Genomic DNA, 24,632 nt, shown 5'->3' with positions numbered 1-24,632 from the left:
ATAGTAGGAATTATAAATAGATTCAATTGATTGATATTATAAATGTTGTCTTCTAGCAAGGTAATCTTAATCTTCCTATAACTAGAAACCTATTGTCTACCAATAAGTGAGTGAAAAATGCCTAGTTGCTTATTTAAATAAGGTCATAATGGCCCATTTAATTGTTGACTTAGACTTTAAAGAAGATCAATAGTAACTAATAAAAGGTCATGAAATTTAAAGTGATTGATACACATAAATGATACTTAGGCCCTTTTTCTAAGGTAATAATAGAAGTAATTGCTCCTAAATTAGAAGGACTTTTTAGTTAAGAAAAAATACATCAAACAAGGTCTGATTGACCAAGATAAAGGTTGGTGTTGGTCAACGGTACATATAAGAGGTATGTTGATCATGATAAGGAAAAGGTATTGGCACAAGAAAATTATGATAAACCTCTATGTAAAGTGTACAAGTATCCTATTTATCAAACAATTCTACATAAAGAAGAAGACTTGGGGGCCAAAGCTGAACTTAATGGTAAGCAAAGAGAGACCAAACCCTTTATATCTAAAAAAGCCTTATGACAATGAATTACATAAGCATTGGCCACAATAAAAGTCATTAAAATTTAGTGATGAGGATAACAAATTGGCTAGCTATCATCATCATCTTCGAGACTTGGAAACAAGGTGACCAACAATGACCTAAAAATATAAAGGTATTGGCTAAACTTATAAGTAAGCCAAACATCGATTATGTAGTGACCACAAACCTTATTTTAAGATTTTCAAATTTAGTTTTTGTTTTCTTAATGAGAGAAAATAATACAAAAGTCAATGACTTGGCTTAATAAGATCAAGATATAAAATAGCCTTTAATCATCATGACATCATTCCTATAAGGATTGTTGATTGATCAATTATTGTTAATATCTAACAAAGATGAAATAATACACAAAGTAGTACAAACTTTATAGTTGAAAATGTACTAAGTAATGTGGATATGGTTAAACTAACCCTTTTATATAGGGATGCAATGAATATGAAATTTCTAAAGAAACTAAGGAATCGACTTGGAGATCACAAGTATGGAAATGCGCCATATCTATATTGTTTGTACTTTAGGCTATTATTAACTTATAACTTAATTTATTGTTGATTCTTAATTACATAAAAAAATGAGTTGTTTATTGAATAAAACAATTAAGAAGTCTATATTACATAAAGTTATTCAAGAAATCCATCGCATTCCTTATTTGAAATAATTTATTGGCTGACATGCAACATATGATCAATATTTTTACGTGTAAGTCTTATTTGAAATAGTTGATTGACTAACATATCATTCATGGTTGACATTTTAGGTTATAGTATTCATTGACTATGTCATATATATTCAATTTGTTTGATCAATTTCTGTACTAATATGACGACAAAATATTCCTTCATTTATTCTAGAAATAAAGAAATATAGTGGTATTATTCACACTAAAAATAAATATCTACGTGTCATCCAAAATTAGAACAATGTTTGTTAACAAGAAATCAAGAAAAGAAAAGTTGAAATCGAGAGTGAATAGTGAAATCAACCAAGGATCATAATTGGCTAGGAGTTATGATCGATTAAGAGAAAGTGATCGATCATAATAATAAGAGTTGGTGTATTAACCAAAAGGTTTTATCCTATTCAGAATAAGAGTTCTCAATAAATTAAATTGATTAATGTTTTAGATTAGTTAGAACTTATACGGTTATTAGAAAAAAGATAAAATATAGTTCAATTTATATGAGGACTTATTATGTAATCTATTTATATGATATGAATATTTTTATGTAAGATTAGATTTAAGTATTTACGTAAAACTCTAACACTCTAACAATATAAATAGGTCATACCAACTACTAAAAAAAAATGACAAACCCCAAATATTCAATTTTTATAATTTATTTATCTTTTATCCTATAATGTTTTTCTTTTTTTTTGTTTTATTTAAAGTTTTTTATTTTTATTTTTCAAGAACATTTAGATTTATCCATTTCCTTTCTTCAGACTTTTTTATTCTCTGCTTGATGATATTTCTTGTAAAATATTTCTCTTTCTTAGGGTTCAGGATCTAGAACCCTATTTATTATTTTACAGAGATAGTTGTCGTCTCATCACAGTTCAAGTCTTAAGTAAAAATTAATTGTCAATATAATAATTGGCATGCCCAATGAGATAAGATTCAATATTTATTATATTAATTAGCAATCATATCAATTTTTGTAACATCATTGTTTCTACCAATTACTTGCGAGTATGTTGGTGTTTTTATGACTCAGCATAGTCTCATGGTTACCCTTTTATGGGATTTTAATGACATAATAAAATTGTCATAACCAGTTTAAAAACACTAAAGTTTGTTAATCATATAAATATGCTGAAATACTAAAGTGCCCCGAATTAAATATGGTAATTACAAAAAAGAAGAAGAGGAAAAGACAAAAAACACCTTGACCAAAGGTAAAGACAATTTCGACGTAATGACACTTAGGTAATTTAATTGTGCACATGAAAAGAAAAAGACTGATATACTCTTGTCCAAGGTCATTTGTGCTTTGTTAATAAAGGCAAAATTATCATTCTACTACTCCAATCCATAATGCAAATGAGTGTATGTGAACAATAATTAATGTACAGTAAAAAGGAGCTCTTTTAGTTTTTTTAGGTTGTGTTTGTTTTTGCAATGACATCATGTTTTTAAAAAATCTTGATTTTTTTAAATTATTTTTTTTTTATAATTTTGAATGTTTTAGTGTGTTGATATTAAAAATAAATTTTAGAAATAAAAAATATATTATTTTAATAAATTTTCAAATAAAACACTTTAAAAAAATAATTATTTCCAGAATACTAAACAATCTCTTCTTTGTTAAGGAAAGTAATCACAGCCCATTACTTCCAAAAACATTGAAAGTTTAAACACTGCAAAGTTTTCAAACAGTATATAAATTCAAAATAAGTTGCCACGTTTCCTTCCCCCCATGAAATTTTACTCCCATTTCCTTCTTTTTCTTAAAAAAATAAATAAACCCAACAACCTTTGAAATTAATAAATTGGTATAATTACAAAAAAACCCCGAAAAAGTAAATCAAAATTAAAATCCACCCTCCCCCAAATTTTTATTTTAGGGTTTCAAGCCGACCCGCCAAATCCTCTCCAGCTTGTTTTTCTTTTTCTATTTTTTCCCTTAAACGACGGCATTATTTTTGTGAATCGGATTCTGATCCGGATCCTCATTGTTGATTCGGATCCTAACAATGGCGTCGCCGCCGCCATCGCCACCGCCGTCTGCTTCCATCACCAGATCGGAGCCTCCTAAGGACTCTCCGGTACTCTCTTTCTCCCAATTGATGAACATTGTTTTCGGTCGCGATGATTCATTCGATTATCTATTTATAATTTTTTCTTTTGTTTGTTGATTTCTTAAGACAGCAGAGAGAATGAGTCTTATTTATAAATGCATTTCGCGTGTTAGCCTTAATTTTCTGGTGCATTTATATTGATAATTTTGATTGTAAGTAATTTTTGAACAATTTGTGGTTCAAACTTAATTTGATTCAAAATATTGTAAAATCCTTGCAATGTATGCAACTGCACTAGCCTTGGAGCTCCAGTCCGGTCCACCTTTTTTTTAAAAAAATAATATTTTGGTTTCTGTAGTGATTTTTACATTTTTTGTTAGATTTTAATGGGTTATTTTGAGGTAATTTATATTTCATGGTTGTGATTGGACCTCCAATTTTTTTTTGGTTGCTTTTAGTGATTTTCCCCATTTTAGTTACTTTATGATGCCATTTATGGTTGTAATTAGAATTGACACTGATGGCTTTTTTATTTTTTATTTTTTTTATAGATGATAAAGTCTAATCAGGATACCACTCTTGCAAGCGAAGAGGTTTTATTAGTTATTGAATCGTTAAAGAAGCAAGTTGCGGCTGACCGATGCGTTTATGTTATGGTACATTCTTTTGATATCATACTAATTTTCTATTTCTATGAAATTCTTTCTTTTGGGTCCTGTATTCGCTACTCAGTTCATTTAACATTTTTTTTTATTTTGCTTTCAGAAAAGGATGGAAGAGAACAGACAAAAGTTGGTTGGCATTACAAACCACCTCGATAAGTTGTCAAAGGAAAGGAAGAACAATTGGATTAGCGGTACTGACAACAGTATAGATTTATTTACAAAGAGGCAAAACGATGCACTCAGTATGCATGGTGGTATTGACTCGACTAATGTAGATAAGGATAGCCATGGCTCTGAAGAAGATGGTCATGCTTCCACTGCAGTTCTTTTGGGTTCCAGTATTCCAGTGAAGAATGCAGTACGGCCTATTAAGCTACCTGAAGTGAATAGATTACCACCTTATACATCATGGGTTTTCTTGGACAGGTATGTTTAGATTATTCCGTATTTAGTCTTTGTTTTACTGGAATGGTAGTTGGTCATTTGTGGATTTTGAGTTTTGAATATCTCTTTCTTTCCGTTTTGAAATATGTTCTTGATCTTACAGTTATCATCTTCATTTTACCCATTTCTAATTTGCTGTGTTGATTTTGGTTTAGTAATTTATGATGGTCTTGGTGTAGAAATCAAAGAATGACAGAGGATCAATCAGTGGTTGGTCGAAGGAGAATTTATTATGACCAAAATGGGGGTGAAGCACTAATCTGCAGTGACAGTGAAGAGGAAATAATTGATGAAGAAGAGGCGAAGAGATATTTTGTAGAATCTGAAGATTATATTCTGCGGTTGGTATAATCATGTTATCTATTGTGATGTATTAATTCTATTTTTTTCCCTTAAAACTTTATGCAGTAATGAGGTTGATTGGTGCTGAAGGTCTTGCATTCAAATCTTTTGAATGCAAGAAAAGAATTTTGTTCGGAGTGAGAGCTCCCTGCAAACTTTATCTCCATCCTAAAGAAAGAAAATATACCTTTACATTGAATAGAACAACCTGTGACCTTTATCTGGAGCATTAATGGTGCCGAATGCTGTAAAATAAATGCTCATAGCCATGTCAAGAGTATTGATGAGCTGTATGTTGATTGAGCCACTGACTTTTGACAAGTTGTTTCTATTGTTCTGCAATGTAACTCATATATGCTCAATGCAATTTAGTGATAAATGCTAAAAAGGAACAGGGATAACTATGTGAACTGCTTGTCGCAGAAACCTTGCATATTCAAACATTTGATTGTCTCCTAATTCAAAGTAAATTATGTCCTCATGCTTTTTTAGTTATGTTTTATATGCTTTTGTACTGGATCCGGAGTGAAGGTGTTTTTTTCTGGGGGTTAAGAATTTTGTTTTGCCAGGATGACAATCAAAGAAGCTGGTTCATCCGATCCAGTGGTGGAATCACTAGCTCATTGTTTTTCTAGAAGCCCTAGTGAAGTGAAGGTATGCATTTGTGTGAGAGGGCTCTTTTGAGTAATTAGGAGAACGTGTCATTGTGAGACTATTTTATATGTCTTTGCTTCTTCGATTGAAGGATCCATATAGTTTTTATTCTACCAGTCTTCCCCATTATTATAATATCTAATGAAAACTGGTCATGGTGTAAGCTTGGTCCAGCCGTTTCCCATTTGCTTTTTGCTTGCTTTACACAGATATGAAACACCATCAAACATCTTATACAGGCAAGATTTGAGGTTCTTAAGAAGGAAGAGAAGGCTGTGGAGGATTCTAAGAATAAAGATATTGAAGCACAAACACTGAATTCTTTCCTTGTTAAAGATCTTGAAGCTGCTTTGGATTCGTTCGACAACCTATTTTGTCGCAGATGCCTTGTAAGTATCATTCTTGGACTCTTTCCAATGTTGTGTTCTTCTTGGTTTGCCCCTGTTACTATATAACTTCCTCGTTTCCTGTTGGTAGGTATTTGATTGTAGATTACATGGATGTTCGCAGGATCTTATCTTCCTTGTAAGTGTAAGACATCAAGCTGTTAAGTTAGTATCTAGCTGGAATCTTACATGTTTTGTTGACATGCCATATTTCTAGGCTGAGAAACAATCTCCATGGAGCTATCCAGAAGACAACATAACATGTGGGTCACACTGCTACAAATTGGTATATGTTTGGTGATTTATTAATATGACTTGTTTATATTGGACATCCCTGCACAAGGATTTGGCAAAACAGTATTTAAGTGCCGTCAAATTCACTCATATCAGGTTTTGAAGTCAGAAAGAATTGCCTCAGGGATTTCTCCTCAGCATGGGGTTATTGAAGAAAATTCTATCTGTCAATCAGATGGTGCTAGGGTACCTATATCATCAAGGAAGAAAACTTCTGCTTCATCTGCCAGAAGGAACGTGAAGTCCTGCCAAAGTGAAAGTGCTTCATCAAATGCAAAAAACATTTCAGAGAGCAGTGACTCAGAGATTGGACCTCATCAGGACACCTCTCCCACTAGTCAGATATCACCTTCCAAGTCTATGCTTGTGGGGAAAGGTGGGACTTGTAAGAGGAACAGCAAGCGAGTGGCTGAACGTGTTCTAAGTTGCATGCGGAAAAGGCAGAAGAAAATGGTGGCTTCTGATTCCGATTCTGTTGCTAGTGGAGGCCTTTTGTCAATTGATTTGAAACGTAGATCCACCTCGCACAAAGGAAAGGAAGATGCAAGTTCTTCTCATAAGAATGCAAAATCTCCCACCATTGCAAGGTCTAGGAGGAAAGAATTGATGAATCAGGACAGCCACAACTTAGTGCAGGGTGAATTTCATGATGGTCTATCAAGTGAGATGGTCGCTAATCCACCTGTGACTAGCAGTGATGACACCTTGAGGAAAGAAGAGTTCATAGATGAACATAAATGTAAAAAAGAGTTAAGTGATGACAGATCTTGGAAAGCTATTGAAAAAGGCCTATTTGAGAAAGGTGTTGAGATTTTTGGCGGGAACAGGTCAGGGGGTGCATCTCATGTTTATTCTTGTTAATTTTGTTACAGTTTACTTGTTTGTTGAATATATATATATATATATTTTTTTATTTTAGAAGAGTGATGGTTTTGACTATGTGTCATGTTTGCTTGACCATTTAGGTTAGAAGGTACTTTACTTAATTCACCTATGGTAAATAGGTTTTACATTTTCACAGTGTTAATGTTTTGTTTCCTTCTAATTTGTTTTAATAAATGAAAGTAGTACAGAGATATCACAAAGGAATTAAATCCATGAAAGACTGAAACTGAAAACTTTGTTAAATTAGGAATGCATAATAATGCTTTCTTTTATTTAAGACTTAAGAGATTGATCAGATTCCTTAAGTTAAAAGTAGTTCAGAATTAGTGCTTCATAAAATGGAGATAGATAAACAATAACCACTACTGGGCTATTCCCTTGTAATCACTTACGAATTGTACTAACTGGTGGGTTGAATTATCCTGAAAGTGATTGCAGTGAGATTTGGAGATTCTTTTCTAAACTAACGCATGTACTTCTTATGATGTGTGCCTACATAATACATGTGCTCATTTTGCATTTTACATTTTGCTTGCCTTGATTTTTTTACAAACACTAATGTAACTGTTTGAATGAAATATATGGTCCCATGTGTTGAACAGCCTTTACCGCTGACCCTTCCTAGAATTACACTCTACACTCTAATGATCTTACTGATACCTTTTTCATATTGCTCTGAGTAGGACTGCTGTTGTTTTGTCAATTTTGTCTAAAGTTTGTTTTTGTTTTCCATGACAGTTGCTTAATTGCTAGGAACCTTTTAAATGGTTTAAAAACATGCTGGGAGGTTTTTCAATACATGACTCGCTCTGAGAATAGGCCAGCATGCGAAGCAGGTGATGCTGGAACTCTTGGTGAAGGGTACTCCAAGTTTGATTTCAATGGAACAATGGTTAGAATTTTGCTTCTTGTATATGACTATGCTTTCATTAACATGTGAGTGAGTGTTAAAGCCCCCCCCCCCCCCCCCCCCTCATTTTTTGTCCGGGTATTGAACTGCATATCAGGTTAAGAATGAAGCAAGAAGGAGATCAAGATTTTTAAGGAGAAGAAGTAAAGTTCGTCGCTTGAAGTACTCTTGGAAATCTACTGCTTACCATTCTTTTAGGAAGCGGATAACTGAAAGAAAAGATCAACCTTGTCGTCAGTATAATCCATGTAGTTGTCAAACTGCTTGTGGAAAGCAGTGCACTTGTTTGCTAAATGGCACGTGTTGTGAGAAGTATTGCAGGTGAGCCTTCCTTTAACACCTCATTGACATCAAGATTTATGGTGTTTGTAAATCCTTTGTTTATCCCCCATTTTTTTCAGAAATGAGAATTCAATAAAATTTGGTTTATTGTAGGGCTTCATTCAAATTTAGAGTTTTCTCTTGTAGAGCTTCATTCCTTACCAGCTTAAACAAATATGGGGCCTTAGATTTAGATGTTTGGGCATGTGTCTGTTCATGTGTGCATGTGTATGCATATTGATGCTTTGATGAATACTCTTATCTAACCTTTACTTACTCCTCTAGATGTCCTAAGAGTTGCAAGAACCGATTTAGAGGCTGTCATTGTGCTAAAAGTCAATGTAGAAGTCGTCAATGTCCATGCTTTGCTGCAGACAGGGAATGTGATCCAGATGTTTGTAGGAATTGTTGGATTAGGTGAGTTGGTACTCTCGCTCCTTTTTTTTTTGTTCTAGTTAATGCTTTCATCAACTGTATATTTCTAGGCTAATTATTTCTCCTAGCTTTGTCTGTGTACTGTACATTATCATAACTGTACAAGATTGTGAAATTTTTCTTGATAATTGTGCTTGGGAATTAATGAAGTGCATGTTTGTAAGTAATGAATTTGTTTCCACATATATTCAAGATCGGATTGCAAAGGATTGAGATTTCCATAAAGCTGCTTCAGGTTGCCAAACTTTTGACTTTTTTATGGGGTTGATTCGGTTGAAAATATATTGAGTTTCAAAGAATTTAGAGGTGGTATTTGTGTCTTCTAAAAGTCACCCTTTTGTTTGTTCAAGAGGCTGTATCCCACAGGCCCTGAACTGGGAGTTTTCCTTTATCAAAGACTTTGGACTTCCAAGCGGTAAGGGTCCAAATTTTAGTTTGAAGTCCATACATTCTATTACCCATCACTGCCCCCATGCCAGAATTTACCAACTTCAGTGCCTCCAAGCTGGCACCATATCCTCTCTTTCCCTCTTTGTGCTTGGGAAAATGCTATTATTATTTCTGTCAGATTAATATCATTTGGTATACTTATGAAAAGTCATCCTTCACAGGGTTCATAAAATAATGTTTTGTTTATTAATTGCCAGAAATATATCTATTCTTTTCCTCACTTTTCTTGCACTACTATCTATCATTTGAGCTGTTTAAATTTTCTTTTGCAGTTGCGGTGATGGTACTCTCGGTATTCCCAGCCAAAGGGGGGATAATTATGAATGCAGAAATATGAAGCTTCTTCTTAAACAACAACAGAGGGTAGTGACACTTTTATCCTTTTATCATCTTTCATTGTTTGATATTTAGAGATAGGTGCACACATTTGAATTTTCATATCTCTTAGTTGTCTGGCATTTGAAGTAATCTGATAGTGCGTTGATTTGTGAAGTTCTCTTGTAAACAGTACTATGCTTCTATTTGTTCATTATAGAAATCTGCTTACTGTATTCATGAATGCCCATAATGCGGAAATTACTCTTCTGGCTTGCTTTTCAGCTTCTGTCTTAGATTTGTGAAATTGACGTAGTTTTTCTTTATGGCTTGACTGAGGTGGAAGATGATAGTAAAATTTAGTGGACTGAAATATGAGGTCTCTTTCAGACAGATTTATGGCATACTCTACACATTGCTCGTTATGTGTTGCCTGTAAAACTCAGAGTGTTCTAGGAAGAGTATAGAGTTTATCAAAAAAAAAATAGCATATATTGATAGTTTGTGAACTTAGGAAGTAGAGGCATAACTGTCTATGAAATTGATGAAAATGAAGCATGTGAGAAGGCAAAACTAAGGAATATTATCCTCTTAAAACCAGCCATTAACTTAATGGGTTGCTCCACGTCATCAGATGTTCTGTTTTTTTTTAGATTCCCACATCAACCAATGTGTAAATCAGTGCTTTCAAACAACAGACATTTGATGGGGGGCATTTGTCGAGCTGCTTACATTTTCTATCTTTCTTGTTCTATGAATAGGTTTTACTTGGAAGATCTGATGTATCAGGCTGGGGTGCTTTCTTGAAGGTAATATTCCGGATGGACTACATAATAAGGGATAACTGTCCTCTTAAATCCTTTTCATCCCATGTGGTTTTTGAGATTAATCACAAGTCATTTGGGATAAAACCTAGAGATTTATTTGCTTGTTTTCTCTTATGAATAATATGTGCCCCCTGCAGAATAGTGTTGGCAAGCACGAGTACCTGGGTGAGTACACTGGTGAGCTGATTTCACATAGGGAAGCAGATAAGCGTGGGAAGATATATGACCGTGAAAATTCATCATTTCTCTTCAATCTCAATGATCAGGTACGAATCGTTATGCTGCTTTAAGATCTTAAACGAGGATTCAACCATCATCTTTTGTTGTTTCTCTGACACCGAGATTTGTTTCTTGCAGTTTGTTCTTGATGCATACCGGAAGGGTGACAAGCTAAAGTTTGCCAACCATTCTCCAGACCCTAATTGCTACGCTAAGGTATCCCCTTTGACTACTGTAGCTCACAGTCTATCTGATAAATTTAAGATTAATAGTGTGGCTAAAGACAGCTGGAACACGTTCAAGATTTTTCCACTTTTTCCTCACTTTCAACCATTGCACTGTAGGTCATAATGGTTACAGGGGATCACCGAGTGGGCATATTCGCCAAAGAACGAATTAATGCCGGGGAGGAACTTTTCTATGATTATCGTTATGAGCCAGACAGAGCTCCTGCCTGGGCTAGGAAGCCTGAAGCATCTGGATCAAAGAAGGAAGATGGTGGTCATTCAAGTGGCCGTGCAAAGAAGCTTGCTTAATATGGCACCTACTACGTACACATCCTCAATTCAAAACTTTTGTCAATTCTTTATCATTCTCACTGACTGTAGGGGATAGGTTCATGATCAATCATTTTGTTATTGGAGAGGCCATTGTCATCTCCACCATAACCTAACTAAATTTTTATCCTCAATTAACATTTATTCCAAGGTAGACTGCATTATTTGTTACAGCAGAAAAAGAAAAGGATTAAGCTCAGTGAACTAATGACATCTAACATCGAACTATCATGTTAAAGAACTACTAGTTAAGAAGATTTATCGATCTCGTTCCGAGTTAAAATGAAAAGTAGCGACCAGCTTTTCCATGGGAGCTTGGTGTGGATGGGACATCTTGAGCCCAAGTTTGTAGGCTGGTTTATTGCATTTCGCAGGGCCATGTCTCTTTTTACTAATCTAGTGTCATCCTCCAACACCAACAAGATACTTTAAAAAAATTACTAAACCGACATATTTTTTTTAATTTAAAGTCAAAACCAATTCAAATCAACTAATTTCAGTTTGGTTTGATTGGATTTATGTTATTCAAAAACAGATAAAACCAAAAAAAAAAAAAAAACATTCTTATCCTTTATCTCATTGTATTGATCAACAACTTAAAAAGCAGGATTTAAAGTAACCAGTGAGGGCCTTGCCCATCTTAACCAATGTTTCTCTACACTAGGTAATTTGAATACAGTTAAAGGATGATAGAGCGAGCATGGATCGGAGATGAGAGATAGCTGATTTCGTGCTCAAGAGCACATCAATATCTGTTGCAGCTGGTTCAATTTCTGATTTGGTAATTGGGAGAGAGGCTCGCTGAAAATATTATCACCAACAAATATCTTTCCAGGAAATTCTGAAAGATGGTAAAACTTGTGAAGATCTGAATGTTTGTTTTAATTTGAGAGAAGAGAGTGTAATGTAGGAGATGAAAGATGATAGAAACCTTGGGGATGCTACTTATGGGTTTGATTTGGGGTTCGGACTTGGGAGAGATGAGAGGCGAAGAGAAGGAAGAGAAAGAGGGGGTTATTTTGGTTTAGGTTAGAGCTGAGAAGAACATTGACTATTTTTTTTAAGTGGTGGTTGAATCAGTTTGGTTTTTTTTTTTTTGGTTTTTTCATTGGTTAATTCTGTTTATTTTCTTGGTTTGGTTTTTTTAGTTATTTTTATTATTTTATTGGTTTTTTGGGTTTTTTTGCTCATCCCTAATTGCTCTTATCAAGAAGAATATAAGGGAAACATTACTATTCTACCCCTACAACTAGGGTTTTAAAGGGTATAAATATGATTCTACCCTTGCAACCTATACCTAATTACGGGTATGAGACTAATTATTAAAACAAAGCTCTCGTTAATATATTAAATACATGTTAATATCATAATTTGTTTCCTTTTAATTTTATATGTAAAAAATAAGAATTTCATTTACATTTAATTTGTTGAGTCACTTAAGGTTGTCGCAAATAAAAAAAAAATGTTTAATGATATTGAAATGAGGTTTTACTTAACTTATATGATTTAGATAAGACACTCATGCTCATATAAGATTAAAGAAAGTAGTTAGGTGAAACATATATGATATGTTTGGACAAAGAGTTGTCACTTAATTAATCTATAAGTCATATAAAGATGTGATTGATTAAACTATGTTATCTACCTAATTTAATTTATTTTGATTTGTTGAGTTATTTGATATCATATAATTAAATAAGATCTTAATTCACTAGGAGATCTAAGCAAGATTTTCTGAATTAATAAGGATGGCTATTAATTTGTAAAAACATTGTAGGAGATCAAATTATGATTAAAAACTTTGTTTAAATTTGGTTATAAATATATATGTGCATGAAACCAATACTCGCTATCTTTTACATGAATAGGTTGATAGATCACCATAAGTAGCAATATGTCTCTACATGGCATACTTGATGCTAATAAATTGACTGGACCAAACTTTTTAGACTAGTATCGCAATGTGATAATTTTTCAAGAAAAAAAAAGGTTAAATGTTCTTGAAAATATGATTCTTCTTGCTTTTACTAAGGATGTTGATGATGAAGTTAGAAACGAATATTAATGTCATATTGATGACTATGAACATGATACATGTGTGATGTTGGTTAGTATGTCACATGAACTTCAAATACAACATAAGAATATGGATGCACATACTATAATTATGCATATCAAAGAGTTATTTTATGTGATTAGTAGGGCTGAGAGATATGAGACCTTTAAAGAATTGTTCCATTGCAATATGACAGAGAGTTTATCCGTGAACACATGTTTTTTTTTATGATTGAAAATTATTTTTGTACGTCACATAGTAGTTCTTATGTATTAAATATCATATGTGATTTTCACATTTATAAGAATGTGAAAGAACTAAAGAGAAGTAGAAGATTGCGTAATGGAAAAGTGGACCTAAATATTGGAAATGGAGTAAGAGTTGTTGCATTGGCTGTAAAAACTTATTATTTAACTTTTTGTAATGAGCTGATACTAGAACTTGATAATTGTTATATTATTATAGTACTTTTTAGAAATATAATATCTATTTTTTACTTAGCTTTGAATGCATTTAATTTTATTATTGATGGAAAATATTGTTCCTCTAATAATAATAATGCTTATTATAGACTTGGTATTTATATAAATGATTTGTATATAGTTTATTTAGAAATGCTCTTATTTAATATAAATAGCAAGAAGAATAAACTATATAATCAATATTCATCATATTTATAGCATTATAGATTAGGGAATCACAAGTTACATAAAGAATGATATTTTGATCCTTTCAATTATGAATCGTTTGAAACTTGTAAAACATGTTTATTGTCTAAGATGGTCAAAATACCTTTTTAATAGAAAAAGTGAAAGATCTAATGAATTGTTAGGTCTAATACATACAAATATATGTGGATCAATGACAATTTGTGTCATAGGTGGATATACATATTTCATTACATTTTTTTATGACTATTATAAATATGGTTATGTGTATTTGATGAAACTCAAGTTTAAATTATTTGAAAAGTTCAAAGAATTTAGAAATGATATTGAAAAACAAGCTAAAATGACTATTAAGATATTTCAATCACAACAAGGTAGAGAATACTTAATATAAAGATTTTAAGATTAACTAAAAGAGGATAGAATTCTCTCATAATAGACACCTATTAAAATATTATAATATAATAGAGTTTTTAAAATGAGAAATTTCATCTTATTGAATACGATACGATCCATGATGAGTTATGTAGACCTTCTTTCTTTCTAGGATTGTGCCCTAAAAATTACTATTTATCTTTTAAATAGAGTTCCAACAAAATCTGTTGATAAGAACCCATATAAGATATAAAAAAGGTAAGGGTCAAATTTATCATAGTTAAAGATGTAGATATGTTTTGCTTATATGAAACATATTGTATTTGAAAAAGCTAATAACTAAGTTAGATAAAAGTAAGTTTATGAGATATATATATAAAAAAACATTTTGATATCCAAAAAAAGACTATTGAATATTATTTTTACCATCCCATTAAAAAACAGATGTTCGTATAAAAACATGTTCCTTCCTTAGATACATAATTTTTTCTTGAAATGAGCAGTGGAAGAAAAATAAAACTTGAGGATCTAGAACCATAAACTAACATCTAAATAGAACCCGAACCCAAAGGTGTAACATTCAAGAAACACAACTTCATAAATCTAGTAGGACACGTCATGCATCAATAAGATATGAACTTCTCATGAAAGTTGAAAATAATGAGTTACTCATAATTGATAAGCCTACCAACTACGCGGAACAAATATCTAAAATGAATTTTGATAAATGACTTGGAGCCATGAAATCTGAAATGGATTTCACGTACATTAATCAAGTATGGATTTTGGTTGATCCATCTAAAGGGATAAAACCCATTGTATGTAAGTGTTTTTTAAAAGAAAGACTGGCATAAATGGTAACGTATAAATGTACAAAGCTAGATTAGTTGCCAAAGATTACAAACAAAGATAAGAAGTTTAGTTTGATAAAATATTTTCGTTAGTAGCTATGTTAAATTCTATAAGAATTTTTTTTTCTATAACTGCATATCATGATTATGAAACTTGGCAGTTATATGTCAAAATTGCATTCTGGATGCGAATTTTCTTGAAGATGTGTATATAACGTAACCTAAAAGTTTTGAATCTAAGAAATTTACCAATAAAGTATGTAAACTATAAAAATCCATGTACATACTTCAACAAGCTTAAAAAAAGTTAGAATATTTATTTTTGTATGATATAATCAAACAATTTTATTTTATAAACATATTGATGAACCTTGTGTTTATAAAAAAGTTTAATGAAAATGGAGTAATTTTTCTAGTATTATATATAGACAACATATTATTGATAGGAAAAAAACATATTATTATTCTAGTCAATAAAAAAATATTTGTCTAAGAATTTCTCCATGAAAGATGTAGGAGAAGCAACCTATTATATTTAAGCAATTGACTTTAGTGCAAGTAAGAGATTGCTAATGTATATATTCTAAAGCTAATTAGTTGGTTATATAAGGCATTTTGTTCATAAAAACATATATTTTATTATTGATAACGACATTATTTAACTTTAATATTCATTTATGTTTGATTAATAAGTTTAGAGTAAAGATAAAATCTTTAAGTTAAAAATTTTTTGAAAAAAATAATTATAAAATGGTTATAATTATGAGGATTCTTATTATATCAAAACATTGTTCCTAAATATTCATAGTTCATGTTCTAATAAGACTGAACATTAATTAGAGTCATTGAGAGTGATAATATTATGTTCTTTTCTTTATAAAAAAAAAAACAGTTGTTCTCATAAACTAATGTATGAGGGATACATGTAACTAATATTTAGGTGTATGTTAAATAACAAGTACATTAAATTGATTCACATGAGGATTTCATATAAAAAGATTATATGTGTCTATGAAAAGATTCACGTGATAGTTGAGTTAATGAACCTAATGAGTCATACACATTAAAAATCATCGGTAATAAATTAAATTGAGATGATTAATCAAGTGAGACTTAACTGTAAATAAGTTTTAGAAATTAAATATTAAATTATAATTTTCATAAGGGATTATTATTATAGACCTAGAAAGATCAAGGACTTAATTGCATAAAATTCTAATAATTGTATTAAAATAATACTTGTGATATTTTTTAGAGGATAAAGTGATATTCTGTCATTAATAGTGGTGCCATGTTTTTTCTATAAATATAATGATATATCTCATATTCTTCTACACACTTTACATATCATATATACCTATACATATCAATAAAGTAAAAAAAAAAAGAGTTAGCTTTCAAGGCGTATCAATCTTTCTCTTCTATAAGGTTTTTAGAAACTCATAGTTTTGGAGTTAGAAATGAGTTTTTTTTAGGTACTTACAATGTTTTTAAGGTGTTTTTAGATGAGATTTAATTAAAATTTAAGATTTTAGAGTTCATATTATCTAAATCTTGATTTTATAATGGTCAAAAATTGATATAGTTGATAAATTGATATTTATTTAACACGTTCTATCTGATAAAAAATTAATAGTTTAAATGAATGATAGATTGCTACTTGAGTTGAAAAAAATAAACTATGCAGACTCAAATTCTTTTTCTTTGAAGATATATACTACATAATTTAAAATTAATTTGAAATAATTTTTTTTTAAGTTTTAAAAGTAGTTTTATGTGATCAAGAAATTAGTTAGTTACGCTAAATAATCTAAACAACTATATTCTTTTAAAAAAAATGTAATAAAGAAGGGTTAGAGAAAAGAAATGAAAGTGTGAGAGTGTCATTTGAGCCCGCCTTGTCACCTTCATCACACACTCACAGTTAACAAAAAAAAAAAAAAAAAGACTTCTCTATCTTTATCAATCTCTCTCAGCTCCTCTCTCTCTGCATCTATTCTTTACTCAGTTCTCGAGCTCTGCATTAGCGTACAGTGGCAATGTCCCCGTATTTCACGGACCACCATAGCCTATGCAGAGTCCCTCTTGCAATCGGGTACCTCTACCTCTCTCTGCTTCTCTCCTCATTCATGACAGCCCATGCACAGGTTCTTACATCTCTCTTTTCTTGATGTTATTGTTATTCATGATTCGTACTACTTCACTTTCCTTATTTTTTGGAGACTGAACTGAATTTTGAGTCAATCCCATAGGTGCTACAATCCTGTACAGCAACCACAAATTGTGGGGTGGGCCTTTATTGTGGAAATTGCCCTGCTTTAGGCAAGACTCAACCCATTTGCACCAGAGGCCAAGCTATCATACCTAATTCTATTGTATGTTTTTTGGGTTTAATTTCGTGGTTTTGGTGATGGGTTCTGGTTGTTTTGATCTAAAACACTGTAAAGATTGTTTGTTTGTTGTTTTCTTGTGTTTTTGCAGATTAATGGGTTGCCTTTTAACAAGTATACATGGTTAGTTACTCATAATTCTTTTAGTATTGTGGATGCACCGCCTTTGCCTGGTGTTCAGAGGCTTACTTTTTATAATCAAGAAGACACTGTGACCAATCAGTTGAGGGTATGTGGTCCTTGTTCTTCTTTTTGTCTTTTTTTTTGTTTCAACTTTTTTAGTGACTTGTTTGGTTCCTGAGAATCTGGAAGTCTCAGAAAACTAAAATGGAAATTTTAAGCTTTTCAGTCTTTCGGTTATTTCCTGGTGCTATGTTTGATCACAATTTTAAGTGAATTGTTTTTTTTTTTAATGCAAACATTGTTGAGTAATTTTCTCATCTGTTTTAATTTCATGGTTGTTTGTTAGAATGGTGTGAGGGGGCTGATGTTGGATCTGTATGATTTTGAGGGCGACATCTGGCTCTGCCATTCGTTTCGAGGGCAATGTTTCAACTTCACAGCGTTTGTAATAATAGATCTTTCCAGTTTACAAATTTGGAATGTGTTTATTGTAGATTGGTTTATAATGTGCTCATCTTAAATTCCTTGCAGCAACCTGCAATAAACACTTTGAGGGAAGTGGAATCATTCTTGAGCGAGAATCCAACTGAGATTGTGACAATTATCATTGAGGACTATGTTCATACTCCAAAAGGCTTGATAAATCTGTTCACTAATGCTGGTTTGGATAAGTATTGGTTCCCTGTGTCTAAGATGCCGAAAAAGGGGGAAGATTGGCCCACTGTGACAGAGATGGTGCAAGAGAATCACCGGCTTGTGGTATTCACTTCTGTCGCATCAAAGGAAGCAGAGGAAGGAATTGCTTATCAGTGGAAATATATGTTGGAAAATGAGGGTAAGCATCATATCTGCAAATATCTATTGGTTTTGTATGTTTGTTTGGAGGTGCATGGTCCACTAACCACTGCTTGGTGAATTGAATTTCAGCTGGAGATCCTGGGGTAAAACCAGGCTCTTGCCCTAACAGAAAAGAGTCAAAGCCACTGAATTCCAAAAGAGCATCACTTTTCTTAATGAATTACTTCCCAACATATCCAGTTGAAACTGAAGCTTGCAAAGAGCATTCTACTCCACTTGCTCAGATGGTTGGTACCTGCTATAAAGCAGCTAGAAATGTGATGCCAAACTTTCTAGCAGTCAACTTTTATATGGTTAGTTCTAACATGCACAAGTAAATAGTTAACTAAACATATCCTTTATAAGCATTCAAACTGGAATGAAAATGTTGCAGAGGAGTGATGGGGGCGGTGTTTTTGATGCTCTGGATAGAATGAATGGCCAGACATTGTGCGGTTGTAATACTGTGACTGCTTGCCAGGTCTGTTCATGTTACTTGTGTAATATTAACTGCTTCATTTCCATGCTGTGGTTTAGCTGTTTTTGGAAACAGAGAATCAAAATTGTCCAAATTTTCTACCCTATTCCACCGGGGGTGGGGGGATGCACAGCTTCAATTTTTTTTCCCACAAGTTCTTGGCTTATTTTGGAAATTTTTCAAAGCTTGGGACCAGGGCCACCCTCAAAATTCATCCCTGCTGAAATCATGAAGTCTTGCTTTTATCCCCTTAAATGTGAGATTTATTCTTGTGCACTGATAGGATAGCCAGTAGGAGATCTTAATAAATGTTTAAAACATACCCATGGCCTATCACTGCAGTAACAGGTTAAAAGACTTAATATGGCTTTCCATTACCTGAGTTTTAGAACTTATCTTTTCTTCTTCTTTTAATACTGCTCCTACTTTCATTAAAAAAAAAAGCAATGGAGACTTGTTTTGGCTATGGCTTGGACGAAATAGTTTGATCACTTTGAGTCCCTAGATTCCATTTGTGAAGGGCTTTTGACTTGTGGTGGTATTAGAATGTGAAAAAAATGGTTTGAGTATGGTCTTTTGCAGTTTGGAGCACCTTTTGGATCTTGCAAGAATGTTGCCGTACCTAATGTAAGTCCTGTAACAAATACTGTGGGAAATACTAGTCCGCTGACAAATACTGCAGGAAGCTTTTCAGGATCCGTTCAATTCTCGAAATCTGCATCAACAATCCAATCTCCAAATAGCTTGGTTTTCTACTTGTTCTTTTTCATTGGCAATATTTTTATCATATGATGGATACAGTGAATGATTTCTGGGATGGAGGTTAGGGATCCGCTCCTTTGCTTAGATGGTTAGCAAGTTACTCCTTTGGTAGAATTTTATAGTTTCTGTTTGAATTCTCCAATAAGGACTGGTATGCCATGTCCCAGCCTTATTGAGGGGAAGGTAAAGGAATACTTTCTAGAGATATGAAGTGTGATTGTAAACAAAGAACTTTTGAGATTCTTAAATTGAGGCCAAAAGTAAGGAGTTGCGCAGGAGGCTGAGGTAGATAATGCCCAACAGCGACCCAGAATATGTTATGAAATGGTTCAGGTATGCAGTGTGCTTCACTCTAAGATTGCATGGTTTTTCAAGCATTGCCATTATTTTACTTTTAGCAAACAATAAACATCCATGTTCCTGATCTTATCTTTATCATGGTTTAGATTTCCATAAACCTTGTAATACAAGTTGCAAATAAGTAAATAAATATCTTCAGATATTGCAATTTGAAGCATGCCAATATGAGGACTTCTCTCTATGCACAATTAAACAGGTTATTGCCCATATATGTCCCACAAAATTAGGGTCCAAAAGAGAGAATTAGAAGATAGTCTTACCCTTGAACATTTCCTTTTTTCGAATATGAATTATTGTAAGAAGAATTCCTGTTTATATTTCTAGCTTTGACGGGTTTTGTCATCATGTTTTTTCAGGCTGTCTTTTTGGGCATAGTATTTAGCTGTTGGAGTAAGAATGAAACACATGTTGAAGCTTTTCCAGCACGTTACTAGGTTTCAGCCAATACTTGTATTACTGCACCCAACATTTCCTTTTGGTTTGCTTTCCCACTTGCACAAGGGCCATTATTATCCTCTGCATATCATCATCTGAATATCGTGGAGCATTTAGACTGTCTGATAAGGAAACTTTCGAGATTTTATCTTCTAGAATGATACAGGTCATGTTTTCCAACATGTTTTAGTGAGTTCTAGCATTTGGAATCCAAAAACATGATTGGCTTGGTTCTCAACTTGAGAATTATGGGCAAGCGATAGAATAAAGCGTAAGCACAGCTACAGTTAAGGAATCAAAATATGAAAGCATCAGCAGGACTAGCTATTTTGTAGTTCTGCCATGTTACTTTTGCAAACAGAAAGCATAACCTGGTTAGATTGAAAAACAAGAAGATTCATCTGTACACAGCACCAATCTTGATATGTACTATTACAAAGCCAAATGTCATAATTTACAGATGAATAATTAACTACAATGATACAGAACAAGAATTTGATAGCTATCGCTTGTTGTTTATGGAATTTATTAGCTTGTGATAATGATCGAAACACAGAGCAGAAATAAGAATCTGTACAGAAAGCAATAGAGAAATGCATACACAAGTTGAGCAGCTCATGCGACTGGCAATATTGCAGCACCTCCAACGTTTAAAAGCACTCCTGGTGGTTTAATTTGAAGGGAAGGGCTAATAGTCAGCAAATCAATGAAGCAGTTTACAGGAACTCTGGTTCCCCATACATTGATTGATTCGAGTTTTCGGCATTTATTTGCTAGATTAAGAAGCCCAATTTCTGTTACATGGCGGCAGCTCCATAGGACAATGCTCTAGAAAGAGAGAAGAGATGTAAAGTCATTTCCAATAAGATTACTTTCTGTAGACCATGATTAATATCAGTTCAGCTAGATTTCATCGCCTTAAAGCAGTTCAAATTCTAGACCATCAATACCATGATTTGTTTTATAAAAAAATTCACACAGAAATTTAAAATATTTATGGAATAATACAATTTTTTTAAAAAAATATTTAAATAGCATATTTTTAACCTATCACAAATCTAAATTGCAACAACTTATTATATCATGATTTTAAATAGCGTTATGTTGCAAAATTAAACTTCAACCTCTCTCCTTAATGTCACGTTTTATAAAGAAAGAATGAACTTTCTTTTAAAGTGCACAAACATAAATTATGCTATTTTAATAATAATAATAAAAAATTACCTAAAATTTTAAATTTTCTTTGCTAATAGCCCAAAATAGCCCAATCCCACTAGAAAAATAACATGGAAGCATCTAAAACGTGGACAAATGTTAGCGGACATTGGTGTCCAAAGCGGGCACCGGGGTAATGTCAGCAGGAAACGCACCTTTAAACGTGGACAGCTATCTGCAATAGCAAATAAAGACTCATCTGTGACAAATGTACCACCAATGTTCAGGTGTTGCAATGAATTAGCCCTTGAAATCTGTTGAAAAACGAAGCAAACTATGAAATATAGCAACACGCTTCTAGGTTGAATTATTTCGCATGATTGCTTGTAGACTACTAGCACAGACATCAAAGCTTAACACATGAATGCTCAGCGGCAAAGTTATATTTATCGTTTTGAAGAAGCTATTATCACATACCAGTTGAACAACACCTCTGTCAGTGATCCTGGCCATGCCCCATAGAGATATGGATGTCAAGTTGCCAATACAATTCGCCAGAGAAATTTGATACAGTCCATTGTCAGTTATCTGGCAATCCCAACGGCTCCTAGAACTGAAAATAGAATAGGAAAATGAGAAAATATTTTCAAGCTCCAGATAACGAATTCAACCATTACATATATATATTCAACACAATTAATCATCAACATTTAAATAGCCCTTGAATACTTTATAGGATTGGAAGGATTAAAATTCCCACTACTATAAAAGGCTCAGGCTGTTCTATGCATTATTGTTCACCGGGCACTTCTCCAGCCATTCACAATATCTACGATCTCAAAAGACATCGAAGCTAGAGACCTAACTGCTTATGCTCGAGTCTTTCAAGAAATGCTCAAATTTATTGGAATCATGTCATGCAACTACCAAAGCAAATGATCACACATGGAAAAACTGAAAATCAGTCTCAGATATCCTCGCCTAATCTCATAAAACCCAAAATCATAAACGAAAAAAGAAACCAACTTTCATGATCTCTTGCAAACATTGGTTTCTTCTACTGAACAAAGTTCCGATTTTTTAATGGTTTAATTAACAATCAAAGAAAGACCCATCAAACAAAAACCACCACTGAGTTCATTAATAAAAATAAATAGTGTCTCGATCATTATTTGAAATAGCTAGGTACGGACAGAGGGAAAGAGGAACAGAGACATACATGTCAAGTTCTTTGAGGTTGTAAGCAAGGCGTACAAGACGGGTAGTGGAAACATCATCCATCTTCCAACCAGCAAAGCTCATACTGTTTCTTTGAGCTAAAGATTGCTTCACCCCTTCTTTCCATTTCCTGCAGACACTACTTGCCTGGGCTAAATCAGTGAAGGAAACGATGAAACCAAATATGTAAGCCACTAAGTCTATTGGTAAACGATCAATCTCTGCCTCTTCTCTCTCCATATAGATTCTCTTTCTTTGTTTCTTTCGACAAGGAAACAGAGACGAGGAGAGAGAGAGAGAGGGAGAGAGAGAGTCTGGGTTTCTTGTTGCACGTAGAAACTAGAAGAATGGGTCCTAGATAATTTATGAAATAATAATTATAAAGGCACAGATAAAGAGAGGATGTGGTAATTAAATAATAATTAAAAAATCCGGTGAAACTTGCTATGGTTATTTCAAAAGAAATTAAATACTTTTAAATTTATAAAGTGATAAAATAGTGTGTATCATATAATAATTATAAATATTTTTTTAGTTCACAATCACTTAAAAATAAATTCTTTACAACTTAAGTAGTATTTTTTTCTTTAAAGTAATAGGAAACATTTTTCTTTTATTGAAACTACATTTAATTATTATAATTATAAATCAATTAACTAAATTATGAAAAGAAAAAAAATATTTCTTACGTTTAAATGCATATACTTGACTATTTATATTTTCCTTTTGAAAATAACAATGTATGTTTGAAGTTATACTTGCAAAATATATAGTATTAATAACCATAATAATTATGGAATAATTAATTAAATTACTGAGTAATAAGATAAACTATTACAAATAAATAAAAAATATTCAATAGTTCATAACTTGGAGGCACTGTAATTATAATGCCTTCAAAAAACTATAAAAATTGAGTAATAATTCCAAGTTATCACGCTGTTAAATAAAACCTGTAATTGTTTGAATGTCAAAAATCAAATTCCCTATTCATAGTCCTTGAATTTTTTTAATTGCTTTTATTTCTTTCAGACTTCCTTTGCGTGATCACGCTGTTAAATACGTTATTCAAGGCTGATGTCCACGCTACTATTCAGGTCTCTTGACCAACATTATGTCAAAACCACTTTTTTTATTTATTCTTATTAAGAATTAATTATGTTCAATCTGAATTTGTTCTTGGAAGAAGATATCTTAAAATACACACACTATTATATTTAACAATTTTACTTATAAATTTTTTATTAGTATTTACAATAACAGTTTATCAAAATATATATATATATATATATATATATATATATATATATATATATATATATATATATATATATATATTACTGATGAACTCATAGATGGAAACAATTCGTTAAAAAACTCTTGTTTTGGTAATTTATGAATTGCCAGTAAATCTGTCAGTAATAAATATATAAATAGATTTATAGATGAAGAAAGTATACTAAAATTTTTTTACCCACTTTATTATGTCAGTATATTAATCGGTAAATATAACATAATATCATCTATAATTTCATCGGTGTGTTAACAGTAGCAGTGCCATTTATAATAATTCTTTTCTAACTCTCTGGAATATACCGATGGTTTAGTTCTGTTAGTAACCCCATCAATAATAGTAACATTTGCAGTAAGTCTTTTCCAACTCGCTAAAATATACCGATAGAGTTGTGCCATCGGTAACCCCGTCAATAATATTTTAAAAATATATATTTTTTTAAATATATTGAACAAAAGTAGAAAAATAATTAAAATAAAATAAATTAACAAACAAATACAATTTTACAACATTTAAAACAAACCCTAACATGTACAAATAATAAATTCATACAATAAATTTGTATAAGAAAAAAACTATAAAACAAGTAAACACCTAAA

General features: G+C 32.3%; 3 protein-coding genes across 7 annotated transcripts; 2 read left to right on the top strand and 1 right to left on the bottom strand.

Moving 5' to 3' along the window:
• The first annotated feature begins 3,117 nt into the window (after window positions 1-3,117).
• LOC7476390 (histone-lysine N-methyltransferase CLF) lies at window positions 3,118-11,181 on the top strand. Of its 3 annotated transcripts, none has more exons than XM_024602063.2 (17): window positions 3,118-3,354; window positions 3,888-3,983; window positions 4,093-4,418; window positions 4,616-4,777; window positions 5,348-5,432; window positions 5,672-5,821; window positions 5,910-5,957; window positions 6,036-6,104; window positions 6,209-6,939; window positions 7,736-7,889; window positions 8,005-8,228; window positions 8,514-8,645; window positions 9,386-9,476; window positions 10,190-10,237; window positions 10,393-10,521; window positions 10,613-10,690; window positions 10,819-11,181. In XM_024602063.2, the coding sequence occupies exons 1-17, from the start codon at window positions 3,283-3,285 to the stop codon at window positions 11,008-11,010; spliced, it is 2,787 nt and encodes a 928-aa protein (XP_024457831.2). In that variant the 5' UTR covers window positions 3,118-3,282; the 3' UTR covers window positions 11,011-11,181. The 3 variants fall into 3 exon arrangements, with proteins under 3 accessions (XP_024457831.2, XP_024457829.2, XP_024457833.1); XM_024602061.2 differs by having other exon boundaries at window positions 3,879-3,983; XM_024602065.2 differs by lacking the exons at window positions 3,118-3,354; window positions 3,888-3,983; window positions 4,093-4,418 and having other exon boundaries at window positions 4,635-4,781.
• Window positions 11,182-16,891: 5,710 nt separating this feature from the next.
• Window positions 16,892-20,559, top strand: LOC7489742 (PI-PLC X domain-containing protein At5g67130). Of its 3 annotated transcripts, XR_002982062.2 has the most exons (9): window positions 16,893-17,128; window positions 17,234-17,356; window positions 17,463-17,600; window positions 17,841-17,939; window positions 18,026-18,329; window positions 18,422-18,645; window positions 18,726-18,812; window positions 19,392-19,904; window positions 20,288-20,559. XR_002982062.2 is itself a non-coding variant. In XM_024602340.2 (8 exons), exons 1-8 carry the CDS (start codon window positions 17,021-17,023, stop codon window positions 19,599-19,601), a joined length of 1,293 nt encoding a protein of 430 aa, XP_024458108.1. In that variant the 5' UTR covers window positions 16,893-17,020; the 3' UTR covers window positions 19,602-19,907. The 3 variants fall into 3 exon arrangements, 1 of the variants encoding a protein (XP_024458108.1); XR_002982063.2 differs by lacking the exon at window positions 17,234-17,356 and having other exon boundaries at window positions 16,892-17,128; XM_024602340.2 differs by lacking the exon at window positions 20,288-20,559 and having other exon boundaries at window positions 19,392-19,907.
• Window positions 20,560-20,715: 156 nt separating this feature from the next.
• Window positions 20,716-23,093, bottom strand: LOC7476389 (F-box protein At5g67140). Its single transcript, XM_002306442.4, has 4 exons — window positions 22,741-23,093; window positions 21,999-22,134; window positions 21,737-21,835; window positions 20,716-21,194 (listed from the first exon to the last, which is right to left on the bottom strand). Exons 1-4 carry the CDS (start codon window positions 22,977-22,979, stop codon window positions 20,982-20,984), a joined length of 687 nt encoding a protein of 228 aa, XP_002306478.1. The 5' UTR covers window positions 22,980-23,093; the 3' UTR covers window positions 20,716-20,981.
• Between the last annotated feature and the right edge of the window lie 1,539 nt (window positions 23,094-24,632).

Source organism: Populus trichocarpa, chromosome 5 (genome assembly GCF_000002775.5).
Source record: "Populus trichocarpa isolate Nisqually-1 chromosome 5, P.trichocarpa_v4.1, whole genome shotgun sequence".
Lineage (NCBI taxonomy): Eukaryota > Viridiplantae > Streptophyta > Magnoliopsida > Malpighiales > Salicaceae > Populus > Populus trichocarpa.
The sequence above is the reverse complement of the archived record's forward strand: the minus strand, read 5'-3'. Positions and strand labels throughout refer to the sequence as shown.

Excerpts from the sequence above, each read along its gene's own strand:
- LOC7476390 (XM_024602061.2), top strand. The coding sequence starts at position 3,283 with ATGGCGTCGCCGCCGCCATCGCCACCGCCGTCTGCTTCCATCACCAGA. Across the intron at positions 5,822-5,909 it reads TATTTTGTCGCAGATGCCTT|GTATTTGATTGTAGATTACA; the intron begins GTAAGTATCATT and ends TCCTGTTGGTAG. Across the intron at positions 5,958-6,035 it reads CGCAGGATCTTATCTTCCTT|GCTGAGAAACAATCTCCATG; the intron begins GTAAGTGTAAGA and ends CCATATTTCTAG.
- LOC7489742 (XM_024602340.2), top strand. The coding sequence starts at position 17,021 with ATGTCCCCGTATTTCACGGACCACCATAGCCTATGCAGAGTCCCTCTT. Across the intron at positions 17,601-17,840 it reads CTGTGACCAATCAGTTGAGG|AATGGTGTGAGGGGGCTGAT; the intron begins GTATGTGGTCCT and ends GTTGTTTGTTAG. Across the intron at positions 17,940-18,025 it reads GTTTCAACTTCACAGCGTTT|CAACCTGCAATAAACACTTT; the intron begins GTAATAATAGAT and ends AATTCCTTGCAG.
- LOC7476389 (XM_002306442.4), bottom strand. The coding sequence starts at position 22,979 with ATGGAGAGAGAAGAGGCAGAGATTGATCGTTTACCAATAGACTTAGTG. Across the intron at positions 22,135-22,740 it reads AACCTCAAAGAACTTGACAT|TTCTAGGAGCCGTTGGGATT; the intron begins GTATGTCTCTGT and ends TTCTATTTTCAG. Across the intron at positions 21,195-21,736 it reads ATAGCTGTCCACGTTTAAAG|AGCATTGTCCTATGGAGCTG; the intron begins GTGCGTTTCCTG and ends CTCTCTTTCTAG.